At 34.9% G+C, this 15,573-nt stretch overlaps 1 protein-coding gene across 5 annotated transcripts in view; it reads right to left on the bottom strand.

The window, feature by feature from the left end:
* TRAT1 (T cell receptor associated transmembrane adaptor 1) overlaps positions 1 to 13,327 on the bottom strand; it is a 37,867-nt gene extending 24,540 nt beyond the window's left edge. The window contains exons 1-2 of one of the 5 annotated variants that reach the window (XM_079101448.1): positions 12,785 to 13,327; positions 1,068 to 1,178 (exon numbers count right to left, since the gene is read on the bottom strand). In XM_079101448.1, the coding sequence (XP_078957574.1) occupies positions 1,068 to 1,168 (101 nt within the window). In that variant the 5' untranslated portion in view covers positions 1,169 to 1,178; positions 12,785 to 13,327. The remainder of the gene's footprint in view (positions 1 to 1,067; positions 1,179 to 12,784) is intronic. The other 4 variants (XM_079101446.1, XM_079101447.1, XM_079101445.1 and 1 more) reach the window with 4 other exon arrangements.
* Between the last annotated feature and the right edge of the window lie 2,246 nt (positions 13,328 to 15,573).

The raw sequence follows: 15,573 nt of genomic DNA, 5'->3' as shown, positions 1-15,573 counted from the left end.
CAATGCATGACCTCAGCTATGTCACTTCATTTCCTAATGCGTCTCATTTTTTAAAATCTGCATAACAATGCCTTCTTCTCCATATTTCACATTATCATTTCCAACACTGAGGGGACCAAGGACACTCCCTGAAATGTGACACTTGCTCTTAATTGATTCAAGTTTTCTTGGACATATGCGTCTGCCTTACATTTGTTAGCTTAGTTTTATTTCTTTTCGTCTGTCAAAAGACAATGGTTTTATCTTTTTTTTTTCTTTTTTTGGTGGGGGGGCATGTAAAGGTCTGTTCCTCGAAACTTTCTTGAATCTAGAATATTGACACGCCCCAGAAATGGTTCTACTTTCATTCTTCCATCCCACGAATCCATGTACTCAACATGCCTGTGTTGACTGCCTACAGCACGTAAAGGCTGTGCCAGTTACTGACCTTTACACTACTTTAATCATGGAATATGCCGGTAAAATCCAGCTGGTTAAAACTTCCGTCCACCCTGACAGTAGCAGATCCTCTTGGCCTGTTCTCCTAGTCCCTGCAGGAGTTGATTACAAGACCAAGGTTCAGTCAATGGCCTTTCCACTTCTCTTCTGAAGCCACCTTAGTCTGTGGACCTGCAGAGGGTTCACTGATTCTGAGAGGATTGAATAGGCTCAAACCTCAAAGAGCTACTCTGCTCCTTAAAGAGCCACTCTTCTCTTTACTCATCATGTATCAGAGAGAAATTTTATGGCCACTCTAGAATGGACTACAGTTTGCTGAGTTGTCTAATTGGAGGGAAAAAGTTTACCAGGATAACCCCTTGCAAGTCTATACCCTAAGGCAGAGATAAAGCTAAATTTGGTGATTCTTCTTTTCACATTTCTAATATGATTACATTGTTAAATTAAGAACACTTGAGGTAAAAATAAATAAATAAATAAAATAAATTTTCCACAGATAAAAATACCCTATTGAACGACATTTCATGAAATTGTCTACTTCTGTAGGCTTTCCAGCAACTACAGGCTTTCCAGCGACTACGCTCTCTATTCAAGCAGGTACCATATAACTATATGACAAAATGTCTTACCTTGTCGTTGCTTTTCTATATAGTGGGAAATATTGAAGATCAGCGAAATAACCAGAGCCAAACCCAAGAAGGCTAGAAGTCCCCAGAGAAAAAAGGGGCATCCAGAGTTTCCTGGAAACAAAAGGAAATACACCCATGATATAGTAGCTAACTCCCCTTTTCTTTTGGTCTGGTTGGTCCCACAATTAAAACAGCTGCACTTGTCCATAATGAGAGAAAAATCCTCCAATAAAAAATTAATTATCATAGACCAAAAGCTTCTTACAGATTTCAAAGTGGGTGTAGGCCATAAGTCCTTGAATCCAGCATGGGCAAAAGGAAACAAATTTCCCACGTTTCTACTGTTGATGACATGCAAGATATTTTTAGTCTGGCTGTTAAAGAGTGACAAGTGGTCACTGATTATAAAAACCTTGGTTCAAATAAAGAATATCCTAATGATCAAGAATAATAATTTGCTTTATTTTTCCTTTCTTTAATCTTCAGACTAAAATCACGTGTGCTTTCCTTGCTTACAGGAAACCACTGGTTCCCTTCCATCAATCCTTGAAGTGTAGGGTACTGGAAAAGAACAATAATTCTGGAATCAAAACAACTCAGTTTTGTTAAGACTGGCCCTAAGGAGCTCTCCTCATACTATTCAGAGCTCCGTGAATGGACAGCAGGGATTTCATTACACTGTTCTTTGCCCTCTGCGAAGAGAGGCACAAGCTCTTTTTGTTTCATCCCTGAGTCATGAAGGAGGTTTGATGGGATATTGTGTCAGTTGCCCTTAATGATTTATGACTATCTCTACACATATATGAAGGACTAGTCATATGATCAACCTAATTTGACATACCTTAGTAGTCATATCCCTCCCTGTATGACCCACATCATATGCTGATCCCAGAAAAGTAACTTGCAATTCTGTATGACAACATATATATTTATTTAACCAATATCAATTAGAAATCACTTCTGTGTCAGGAACTATGCCCTGTACTAGGGAATCAAAGATTTAAGAATAAACAGAATGCTTGCCCTCAAGAAACTCTGCTTAAGTTAGGAATGTAGATGTTAAACACATAATTAGAAATACAAGGTGATCATATTCCTTCACAGCCCCAAACCTTGTGCTACAAGACACCTAAAACCAGAGACCATTTTAAACCTCTTCAAAGAAATACAAATACTACCATGTTAAGCCCAATAAAGACCATACAAACTTGTAATGGAGGGGAGATTGGTTTTGCTTTCCTACTGTCTTTAAAGTAGCCAAGGAAAACTTTCTAAACCAAAATAACTTTTGTGCTGTCTAGAGTCCTTATGTTCTGAATCTCACTCTTGACATTTGAATTGCAATTGTTTTCTTTGAATTTTCCTTGACATTTCAGCTGTTGTTTACCTGACCTCAGTGGTCCTGTGTACTTGAGTTGGCATCATTGATTTTTAAATGAGTATAGTTAGGCATATGAATGATGAAATACAGAAAAGGTGTATGTGTATTATGATATAAATATGGATATACATATATGCATCTAATTTACATGTCATCTATTTGTACATATATGAATTGAACTCCCCAGCCCTATTTTGTATTTTGTTTAGAGATGGGGTCTTACTGAGTTGCTTAGCACCAATGAGGCTGACATTGAATTCACAATTCTCCTGCCTCAGCCTCCAGAGCCACTGGGATTATAGGGATGTACCACCGCACCCAGCTCAGATCTCTTTTAAAATTTGTTGTTTGCTCACTACTTCCTCTTTAATTTAGTACCACGTTATTTCTATATATTTGAAATATAATAATCTCTTCTGAGAATCAGGCTACTCTATCTTTTATTCTGTGATGCCATTATGTGTGTTTTATAAATGTTTTCTCAAGAATAACTAATACATAGAAGAAATTGACTGATAATGGTAATAAGATGTGTGGTTTTATTTCCTTTAAGGGAATGTTTACATTTCATAAATTTCAAGAAAATTGAAAGGCTTGAAAAGTCCTTTTACTTCTGCAATAGATCTACCAACTCGTTAACACCAGGTTTTTCTAGGGAGAAGAGGCCAATTTATTCCTCATAAACATGACCTCATTAAATATTTATGAAGATTTGACAACATAATTAACTACATTGACTGTATTAAGTGTACAGAAATTCTGGGTATTGCAAGATATTGCATGTATTTCTAGAATTATTTATTTGATTTTTTAACATTTTTACTTGCTCATTAAAAAAGTGCCTTGTGATAACAATTTTTTTATATTCCAGAAATACCAAAATATAGAGTAACATGGAAGTTCTTCTACTGAAACATAAGTTGGGACTATTAAACTAATTAGCCTTTTTAATTAAAGTGTGTTTATATAATTTTTAGTGGTTGCCTAGAATTCTCCAGTGTTGCTGTGGTGTTTAGTCATTTCTCTAAGATGGGCATTCTAATTTTTTAAAACATTTTCCCTTACACACAATGTAGAAAACACCATTGGACATTTTGTGGATATGTGAGCTTATTGTAGAAGAGTTCCTGGCTATGGAATTGCTGGATCGAAGGGTACATTGGGAATTATTAAGAAAAGAGAGACTGATCCCCATCTGCTCATCCTGCCCTCACCTTCAGCCCCACCCCACATTGATGAATGCCATTTTCAGATGGTTGGTCTAACTGTAACTGTGCAAATGCAGTCTCATTTCCCAGACAGGTCTGAGTTTCCCTCTTTGCTATCATAATCCAGGGGTAGGGAGGTGGTTTCTGTTACTAAAGACCCACTTGCTCTTTTCTTCTTCTTGCAAATGCCATTGAAACATCCACAGGCTAGGTGCAGTTCAAAATCTTTCCCCATGTTAAAGCAATCTGAGCACACTGCATATTCCATTGAATTATGTTACAACTATCATTTAAAGTAATTCATTCAATCAGGCTCACCCTCTGTGGTCTCTATTGGTGACACTTAACATTTTAATTGCTACGGAAAGGCCAAATGTTCTTATTAAAAATAATTAGTAAATTAGTAAACACAGATAAGCAAAAACAAAAAAGATAAAACAGGTTTAATCTTTTTATCAAGAGACAATCACTGTGAACACTTTGGTCACTATATAGTTGACCCTTGAACAACACAGCTTTGAACTGCAAGGTCCACTTATACCTGAATATCATCTTTTGGAGATTTGCAACAATCTGAAAAAATTCACAGATTAGCCCCATAGCTCAGATATTGGAAAATAATTAGGAAACAGATACATCACCAATGAAAAAAAATATGTAGGAAATAGTCTATTCTATCATTTGCTTCCATAAAATATATACAAATCTATTACAAAAAGTTGAAATTTATCAAAACTTCATGCACTAAACAGACTACCCATGCATCGAGCTATTGTCAATTAATAAAAATGTAAGCAAACATAAAGATTCAGCATTAAATCATAACTGCATGAAATTAATTATAGTAATACTGTACTATTGTAATTATTTCCTAGCCACCTCCAGTTATTATTGCTGTGAGCTCAAGTTAAGTGTCCACTGAAAACATCCCATGCCACTAATTATCCCTAAGAAATGTGTTCCTCTCACCAGCAAATTGCAAATGGCAGTGTGCTTCTTGCATCTTTTTCACCATAGGTATTATATATAATATTAAAAAAGTGTTAATCAACTATGCTATTAGTAAGGATTTTGGTCAATAGCAGGCTATAAGTAGCTACATTTGGGGGGAGCCAAAAGTTACATGCAAATTTTCAACTGTGAAGGGGGTTACACCAAACCTCAGAGTTGTCAAGGGTCTACTATACTTCCAAACTTATTTTTCTCTGCGTGGAAATTGTTATGAACAGAGACAGGATTCTATTAAACCACTAGACTGTTATCTACTTTCCCCAAACAATTTTACTATGTATTTCTTTTCCTGTGAACAAAATATCCTTCCATTTCTTTTGTCAATCTAATGTCCCATTGTATGAATTTTCCATAATTTATTTAAGCAATCTTTATTACTTAACATTTAAGTTGCTTCTAATTTTTAGTTATAAACAAATTTTGATGAATGTCTTTGCAGCTCAAACTATACAGAGCTTTTTATTTTAGGTTAAAATTTTTGAAGATGAATTATTGGATCAAAGTATATATATAACTTTAAGGACGTTGATATTTTAATATCTATGGTTTTAAAATGCAATGGTAAAAAAAAAATACAATGGTATGTAGAATTGTTTAGGCCAGTCTGGCCTCTGTTCCCATTAGTTCAGTTGGCACAGGGCTTATGCTTATTGCTCTTTCCGTTGATCCACACGACATTAACCACCACTCCTGACTAAACTGTCTTCCTATATGCTATATCCCAATATTCCCCTCTCCAATGGACTCAGGAAAAAACTGTCCCTTCTAAAAATTTTCTGTAGATTGTGACACAGATTCTTCAGGAAAAAGGTACCTGTTCTTCTCTCTGCCTTAGACCCAGAGGACATCACCCCTTTCTTTTCTTACCATAAACTATTTCCACAAAATGCTTCAGATTTCCAGCATATCTTTTGGGACTTATTTCATAACTTCCCAATTATATCCCATGCTCTAATTATTCTGAAGCTCTTGCAATTTTCAATAAATTCGTACTTTCTACTTTATGTCTCTGTATATTCACCCCTTTGCCTAAAATGCCTTTCTTCTAGTCATCTGAGAAACAACTAGACACCCTTCAAGGTTATATTCTCTTTGAAGCTTTCCCTCAGTGTTGCCTGTCCTCTGCCAGGTAACGTCTCAAAGACTCCTCTACATTTAAACAAATACCGAGGTAATCATTTTGTGTATAAATCGGCCTTCCCCACTAAACCGTGAACTCTGCAAAGGGAAGAAACTGCCTTATTCGTTTTTGTCTTCATGCCCCAATTTCCTCATTGGTAAAAAGAAATATTAGTGATAATAATAGTGACTGTTTTTGTGGGATTAAGTGAGGTAAGATGTAATACGATTTTTAGAATAGTGTTGCTCACTAGTAAGATGCTCAATAATCAATAACTTTGATTACTAACTTACTGGTAAGACTTCTACTATTATTTCTGCATCATAGTCAACACAAAGTAGCTGCTCACTGCACGTGTGTCAGGAAAAAAAAAAATAACAGAAAGGTTCTGACTAGGTATGAGGTCTAGTCACATCTACTACCCAGGAAAGAATGATTTGAAGATTCCCCTCCATTTACCTTGAGCATTATTGAGAAGAAAAGATCTACCCCCCAGTAGCTGGGAAATGGATGCCCATGAATAGTACCCCCCAGTAGTTGGGAAATGGATGCCCATCAATAGAAGAGTAACTCATTAAGTCACTGTGACTTTGGAAAAAGTACTTATCAACAACGCCTTAATTCTGTTTGCCCTGAATCTATATTTACCAAGAAAACTGTGAGTTATTCATTTGTTTCCCAAGAAACTTGAAATAAGGAAGTTGGTGCTAATAGCTGGCCATCTGAATAGACTAGAGGCAGTGTCGACCCCTATAAATGTAAATATGTATATTCATATTCTTTTGGGAGTTTGTCTAGTGTCACTAAATTATCTGGGAAAAGTTATTTGGAAACTACCACTAGTTGAACTGAGCTCTGTGAGAGAACCCAGGACATACATGGTTGCATAAAACCAGATGTCAATCACGAGACTCAGCGTGCGTAGAAATATTCTCCTATCAGACTACATAATAATTTGAGAAGCATAAAATGGGCATATGTTTTCATTGTCTTCTCTTTTCAACTTTTTTCCTTAAGATCCAAAATATTTACCTGTACTAGTTAAATTCTATCATCCTACTAAGAGCAACAAGAATGTTTTTCTATATAGTGGTAACATGGTTCTTCCTTTATAAACCAGAGTGGCTGCCCAAATAGTTATTCAGTCTAGCTACTGACAGAGAAAGAATGACTTGAGTAAGAATTAAACCCCAATTGTTTTTTGTCAGATGTCCATCTTTATTTTTAAAATTTTAAATCCAGCAGTTAAGATAAATATGATCCAATTTATAAATTATAATATAGTGTAGTGTAGCTTTCCTAAGAATATGTTACAACTAACTTATTATAAAGTTGATCAGAACATTGCATTGCTTAAAATTAAGCATTTAATTGATGTATTAATAGTTTACCTTTGGCAATGTGGACTTGTAACTCTAGTTGGAAATAATCCAGCAGGAAATGGTACATCGAATTCCTACAGCATATACTTTGGGACTTTGCTTTTACTCGTCATGTGTGAAAAGGGTGTAGGATTGATTTTGGAAAGTAATTTTGACCCTGCCTGAAAAAAGCTCCCTGAACTTTCCACCAAACGGAAGTAAAATGGGCTTTCTTGGATGGCTTCCTATTTTACCAGTCCCAGTTATGTCCCCAAAATTTCTCAAGAGACTGTCAACACCACATTCTTCTGACAGACCACTAAAGCACATGATCTGCCCCAAGGTGGCAACAGAGAGTTGAACTTCTGGTTGTAGTCAGAAAATAAAAGTTAAAATTCTCTGTTGCTCTCTTTACTCTTCCATTTTCCATATTTTCTGCCTTTGTTATCAGGGAAAAATAATATATGTTTTAAGAAAAACAAGCAGTCTATGAAACTTGCCATTAAATTGGTTAATTATAGTGTACTAAGGACTAGAAGTCATCATTTAATACATCGCTTGGTCTCAAGTTTAAGGACCCATGTGTCTTCTCAGGATCTGGCACATTTTTATTCTTAAGGCTCATGTGAATATTGTAACTGATCATCCATCTCTGATTTATAATCTTCTTAAGCGAATCTCTAGTATTATATAACTCTCATTTTCATACCCAGTTGTGTACCTTGATCCTTACTTTTCCTTTACCCTGGACTCATTTGGTTATCTTTTATACTATTATTATGCATTTCTACTACCCCTATTTCTAGGGGAAGTGCAAATAAGTTTATAGAAAATAATAGCAAATCCTTAGCACTTATAGTGGTCCTTGGGAGAACTAATAAAACCAATCTCCTTTCTAGTTAGTGTTTTTTATTTTTCTTTCCATTTCCTATTTCATCTAGTATTTTGCATACTCTCAATAAATAGTTGTGGTTTGGGTAAATAAAATATAGTCCAATATAAAAAGTCATACTTCAAGGAGATAAACAGAAAGCCCTAATCTTATTTTTAAAATTACACTAAATCCAGCTATAAATCATCCTATCATTTAGACAAAATTATATTTCAAATAGAAATTTTACTTTCTCTCTTCCACTAAAGGGAGACTTTGAAAAGTTATAATAGTCCATTAATTGCTACAAGAAGATAATTTTGCTCTCAGCTACAAAGAAACAACCAAATCAATATCACAAGCCTACATTTTACACTGAAAACTTTAAGGAAATTTCTAATAACTTTCATAGAATATTTCAACAATATTAAATCAAGAACTTGAACCACAGAGTGCAGTACTTTAGGATTGTGTTTTATCATTTATTGAAACAGCAAATCTGTTTCACATAAGCAATTGGAGGCCTTTTAAAAACCCATGCTAAATTCTAATAGGTACAGTGGCTAGGCACGTGTGGAGAGCAGCTCAGCAGGGTCTCTGGGTCTCCCGATTTTAGCAGTCTATAGCTCCTAACACTTGTGTTTTCCAAGATTTTTTTTTCCTTTAGTAATGTGAACTGAGTTTTCAATAGGAGGATTTTCAATTAGAAGCTTTGTATTTCATGATATTTTTGATACCTTCCACATTTTTTGATTGCCAACAATAAATACTCCAACTTTGAAAAACAAAACAAGACACACACAAACACACAAGAGCAGATATAAAGTAACTAAATGGTGGACATTTTCGTGTAAATGTTCACACACACACACACACACACACACACACACACACGCACACGCACACCCTAGTCCCCTTACTCAGGAATTCTCCATATACAGAATTAATGTCTCTCTACGCTGTGGGAATCTAGTTAGGACAGGACAGTCTCTTAAATCACTGGATGCACCAAGTACTTAAAATTTCTTGCCCAACAAGTGCAATCTTTAGCGTCATTATTCATTAACTGTAGCTACTTTCAATTATATAACTTTTATCAATTTCGTTAAGAATACCCACGCAATTTGAATTCAACAATTCATACAGTTAACAAGCCAAAGACTTTGAGAAATTATTAGTAGCAAATTATAGCTAGGAAAATCATGATTTAAGTTTCTACTTAGCTTTCAACTGCCAGGGGCTAATAGTTTGATTCTTATAATAACATACTGTTTTTAATGCAACATCAGAAAGCCACCAATCTTAATGAATGTCCATTATGAACGGGGGCGTGGGGGTTGTTTGAGATGCGCATGGTATGGATTGTGGAGTGGGCTGTACTGGGGAAAAAGAAAATAGCAAATACTGGCTTTGAAATGTCTTCAAATGATACAAGAAAAAGAATGAGAGTGGTCAACTAACTAGTTGTATGACTGGTTGTGTGCAAATCACTGAACCTCACTAAGCTGACTATAAAACCAGAGTTCATATCTTCATCTATGTGATGTCAGGCCACCCCTTTCTAACACATCATGATTCTTCTCCATCAGTACTTATGGAATTTAATTAAGAAAGTGTACACATGGGAGTGAGGTAGTGGGCAGATTTTAAGACAGTATGTTAAGATTTCTTCAGTGCTGCTTTCACAATTAAGTTTTAATTGAGATTAGTAAACTTCAGAAATCCTATTGGACTTAAAGAGCTGCCAAAAGCCCTGCTGTCAATGATCTTCTCTTTGTCTGTAGTTAGCTACTTCATTTTATTTATATATGTACTTATTGTTTTCTTATTAGAGAAATACCTTGGAGAGACTCTGAAGAGGGCATAGTTGCATGGAACCTTTCATCCCACAAAATACTTCAACTACTATATTTCTTCTAATATTTCAAGTAAACCCTGTTAATTTTTTCTTTTACTTTTAATTTAGGAATGCCAAGATAATTAAATAAAATTTTAAATGTCTGGAAAATTATACAATAATAAGTTCTATTATCAATTACCAATTTCTGCACACATTTCTCAGAGTAGTAGCCTTCAAGTGACAATCTTTCCTGAATTGGCTTTTCTTAAAATTAGGGTCAAATATGACTTAAATTACATGGTGGAACTTCATTTTTTATCCATCTTTAGTTTAAGAACATCTGAGTTTAAAAGATGATTTAGGGGCTGTAGCTCAGTGGTTGAGCACTTGCCTAGCACATGTGAGGTACTGGGTTCAATTCTCAGCACCACATAAAAATAAATAAATAAAATAAAGGTATTCTTCCATCTACATCGAAAAAATATATATATATATAAAGATGCTTCATAAGTTAATCCTACTTAGTCTTTAAGAGAAAGGGTTCATTCTCAAAGAAGTTCGATGGAGGCTTATGGAAGGACAAAACTGAGTTAAGACAAAAAGAATCCTGTTTTAAAAAACAATGTGTAAACTAAATTGTAAATTATTATTTAAATTAAATTAACAATAACCTAAAGGAACTGCTTTCAGCATTTGATTCAGCTGATGCTGATTTTATTTTGTGAATGTGGAAGCATAGTATAAATTGTGATAGCAGTACATTTATTGATGATGTAAGAACTACAAAGGAAAAGGAAAACAGGGTTTGCATCTTTCATTTCATACTTTTTTCTTACTTAAGAATAATTATGCTGTGTGTGTGTGTTTGAATTTATTTTCTCTTTATCTTACTTATCTCAATTGGAAACATACTACAGTCTGGTTCTCTTCTTTCATATTGTTTGGTTTGGGCTTTTAAGGTCTCTGAGGCTTACAGGGTAAATACTAAGTTTGTATCTCTTCTATGAAATTGTGAAAGGTCTCAGTTGACATGGAGGAGTTCCCCTATCACACCTGAAGGGACAGGCTGAACTACAAAATGCTGTGGAGGAAATTTCATCATATTCCTTCTTAATTTAGAATCATGAGTCCTAGAAATAGTGAAAGGTCACGTTCAGCCTTTGGCCTTCTCACCCTCCCACGCTCCCCTCAGCAGCTCATGGCAGTTGCAATAGTACTGCTCTGTCTCTTTCTTGCTGGGCACTAGCAAATTGGAACAATTGCTTTTGTTCTTTGCTAAGCTATGAACTGGGAAAGAGAAGGAGGAGAACTGTGAAAAATCACATGCTAGCTTATGTTCCTTGGGTGATTTATCTAATCAATTGATTTTAAGATCCATCAAACAAAACTCTGGGAAGCAAATTCACAGAAATTAAAATATATGATATCTTCATTCTGTGATTGCCCCACATGAATTAATATGAAAAGTACTATATGCACAACAGTTAAGCAAAAGATACAATTGGACAACGCACAGATAATACAATTATAAGCTATTAAAAATCCACGCAGGGACTGGGTTAGTGGTTCAGTGGTAGAGTACTTGCCTAGCACGTGTGAAGCACTGGGTTCCATCCTCAGCACCACATAAAAATAAATGAATAAAATGAAGGTGTTGTGTCCATCTACAACTAAAAATATATTTAAAAATCCATGCAAAATATCCAATGCTCAACCTCTTGATAATCAAAGTGATGCATATAATCAAAGTAATATAATGGACTTGTATGTTGTACTTATGAAAATTTTTAAATGAGACCAGCCTGTTAAGGAAGAGCATTGCTAGGATAAGAGGGAATTTGCATCACCCTTGGAGAAGTAATTTGGCAATAATGAGACTTAAGATGCTCATAATCTGTGATTCAGTAATTCTGATTCTACTTATCTTTCCTGAAAAAATGTTCCTTAATGCAGAAGAAACTACTGAGTTGGTCATTTTTCTGTCATTTAAAATATGTAAAAACCTGATACAACATACATGTCCAAACATAAATGAATGACAAGAAAATTGTAATTAACACCATACATGTTATTTTGTAAATTCATTTGAAATGACTAGGCTTATAAGAAAAGGGAAGTGGTTAGATTTGTTAGTGAAGAAAACTGGATACATGATTTTGTGCACATTATTATTTCAGTTATGAAATGCAAACTACATAGAATGTATAAAAAATTTAAAAAGTAGAAGGAAATACAACATAATATTGGTGGTTTTTAAAGCAATGAAAAATATGTAAGATTTTTTTCTTTCTTTTTTATATTTCACAATTCTCCAACTTTATGTCATAGCATTTTTTTCTCTGAAGCAAAAAGATGTTTGTTAAAGAAATGAAATGTACATAAAGACTACAGGAGGAACGAAGGATCAAATCTATGTTGATTCAAACTTTATGATGCATTGCACAAGAGACTGAATTTTCACTGACTGCTTTAAAATTGTCTCGCTGAATGTTGACAGTTGGATTGATTACTAAGAAAACACTATCGCATCTGATTTCTAAAGACTTTTGAATGTAGTTACTCCTCTCCTGCTTTATATCTAAACCAAAGCATAATATGCATGCTCAAAATAAAAACATTTCTTTTAAAAATAACAAATACTTCAAATGGCTTAATTTTAAATGAATACTTATTGAATAGCTACAACACACTGTATATTATAAAACACTGCTCACTATTTTTTCTTTCAAGAGACAATGGTCAATTTATACTTGGTAATGTATTTCAAAATGTTTTCTAATTATACTGACGTTTATTGCCCATTTTAATAATAATTGTGCTCACTAGTTCACTTTCCAAATATTCAGAATCTTTTAGTTAGGACTTGGAAATTAGTGAATACTGAGACATAAAAATGGAACAAAAGAATTGAAAAATGTCACTTACCTGACATGCTTCTTTTTTCAGAGACCTCCTGATGTAGCCATAAAGAAAATGCTCCCACAAACTTTTTTTCTTAAGTAATGTTGCTCTGTTAAGTTAGAAGCAGCATGACACTAAAACTTCTCTTTATCAGCGTCTCAGGTTATTTTTCTTCTCTTCTGTTTCTTAAAATTTTTTGTGTGTACTTTGTTCAGTTACAAACAGGAAATGTGGTGTAGTCTCGAAACCAGTAGACTAATTGTTGTGTAACGTGGGAAGAAAAATCCCCCAGGCCTTTATACTCTGGTATTTGAATTTTTGTCAATACCGGAGTCTAATTTAAAGATGAATGATTAAATCAAGGTGTGAATTAATCTAGGAGGAATCTTTCTTATCTCTGGAATCCGGGTTTTTCCTCACAAAGGAATTCACATGAAAATAAAGTATACTAAATCGATGGATGAATAGTAAGCAACCCCCAGGGGTGCTCAGCTATTTGTTGTGTTTTCTTTGAGACATGATGGAAGAAAGACTTAATAATTTTGAGTATGTGTTACAGATGTCTACTGGACGACTAAGTGGCTAACTGATTTTCAGCCGGTCTCTCCCCAGCCAGCACAAGTCTTTCTATGTTGGAGCCACCTGGAAAACAAGCTCAACTGCCACCCCTGAGTCTCAGTGTCAGAACTGAAAGTTAGTATGCATGAGTATGCCACGTGGCACTGGTCTAAGATGCACTAGTCTCAAAGGCACTAGTCTCAAAATAAAAGATAATAAGGGCCTGGGGATGTGGATCAGTGGTAATGTGCCCCTGGGTTTAATTCCTGGTGTGATATATAATATATATATACTATAAAATATATATATTATATATATATTATAAAGTGTATATATATATATACTTTATACTCGTTTAACACCCTAGGTCCCAGCGAAGCAGAGCCCTGGAATATGCATTTTATCCAGCACCCTTGGTTATTTTATTAGTTTTTGTATATTGGTAATGATGCCAAAAGGACAGGTTTATTTCAAATGCCTTTTTTGTAAATCTATTTTTATTCTCTAACAGTTCCCTCTCTTTAAAAAAAAATAATTTAATTGAAACACGATATTTGTACATGTATATGGGGCACAGTGTGATTCATAATTCAATGCATGTATACAATGTATAATGATCAAATTAGGGTAATTAGCATTCCCATCTCTTCCAACATATATCATTTCTATGTGCAGGGAAAGTTTGAACTCCTCTTTTTTAGTTACTTTGAAATATATCACAAATTGTTATAAAATCTAGTTACCCTACCTTGTTATAGACTACAGAACACTAAAATTAATTCTTCCTGTCTACATATTTTGGTACCTGTTATCTAACCTCTCTCTATCCTTCCTTCTCCTCTCCCTTCCTATTCCGAGTTTCTAGTAAGCACTATCCTAATCTCTACTTCTAAGGAATCAACTTTTTAGCCTCTATAAATGAGTGAGATTATGTGGTATTAGTTTTTCTGTGCCTGGCTTATTTCACTCAGTCTGATACCCTATAATTTCCTCTATGTTGTTGTAAATAACAGGGTTTCATTTATTTTAGTGGTTGAAAATATTACATTGTATATATCTTTCACTAATAAAGAAAAAATAACACAATGGCAGTCTTCTGCTTTCTCTTTGCTCCTTTATAGAAAACATCACACTAGTAATGAAAATGTGGTGCTTCCCTAGTCTTTGGAGTAGTGGGCTAAACACTAACAGATTTTCCACTTTTCCCCAGAATATTCCTTGTGAATCACTGAATCAATCTATAAAACTGAAAGAGACACTAAGATCCTCTTATCTAATCTTGTTTAAAAAGCATTTTCAAAAATATGTTCCCTAAAATGATAGGCCTTTAAGAAACTCTTAGAAAAGAAATGCTTACAAAATAAATATATTGGCCAGGTACTGTGGTACACACCTGTAATCCCAGCAGCTCAGGAGGCTGAGGCAGGAGGATCACATGTTCAAAACCAGCCTTAGCAATTAAGGGAGGCTGTAAGCAACCTAGTGAGACTTTGTCTCAAAATAAAAGATAATAAGGGCTGGGGATATGAATCAGTGGTAATGTGCCCTTGGGTTTAATTCCTGGTATATGTTATCTTCACCTCTATTGTTGCATATTAGTGTTTAAAACTATATTCTGCAATGTTATCCACTGTAACATGCAGAAGACACTGAAGAGAAAAAGGGTCTCAGGTCTAGAAATTCAGGTATAAGCATCCTGTTGCTAGAACACAAACATTGGCTGGTTCATAAAGTGCAATTCCAAAAACAGTAACAGTGTTCAGTAGTTGGCCTTGAATGCAAAGAAGGTCAAAGTCAGCAAGAGTGACGCAGACAAAATGGTCGAATTCTATGACTGACCCAGGAGGTGTATCTCTCAGAACAGTGTAGCCAGTGGACACCCAGACCAAGTCCCCGTCCCAGGGCTTCTCCACCTAGAGCTTGTGATTTTATGTATACAAGTCTGTAAGGAGCTGCAAAGACAAGAGCAGAGTAGACAGGCAGAGATCAAGGAAGGATGTGTCCTGCTTTGGCTCAATAATGGAATTGCCTAATGGCTTAAAAAAGTTAATCGAGGTCTCCAAAATTGTAAAACTTAGCTTAAGAAATCCAAACAGCTTCACGATGTCTAATATTATATTTTTGAAAAGTGATCTGTATTACAATATTCCCCTTTCCATGGATATGTAATTGGGATATATAACAAGGCTGTCAAGGGTCACACAAAAAGTCTGTGCCTCAGAATTAGACAGCTCCACAGATGTTTAAAATTTGCC

The sequence above is a fragment of the Sciurus vulgaris genome (assembly GCF_902686455.1).
Source record: "Sciurus vulgaris genome assembly, chromosome: 10".
In the NCBI taxonomy this organism is placed as follows: Eukaryota; Metazoa; Chordata; class Mammalia; order Rodentia; family Sciuridae; genus Sciurus; species Sciurus vulgaris.
Note: the sequence above shows the minus strand (reverse complement) of the source record. Positions and strands in the feature narration are given on the sequence as shown.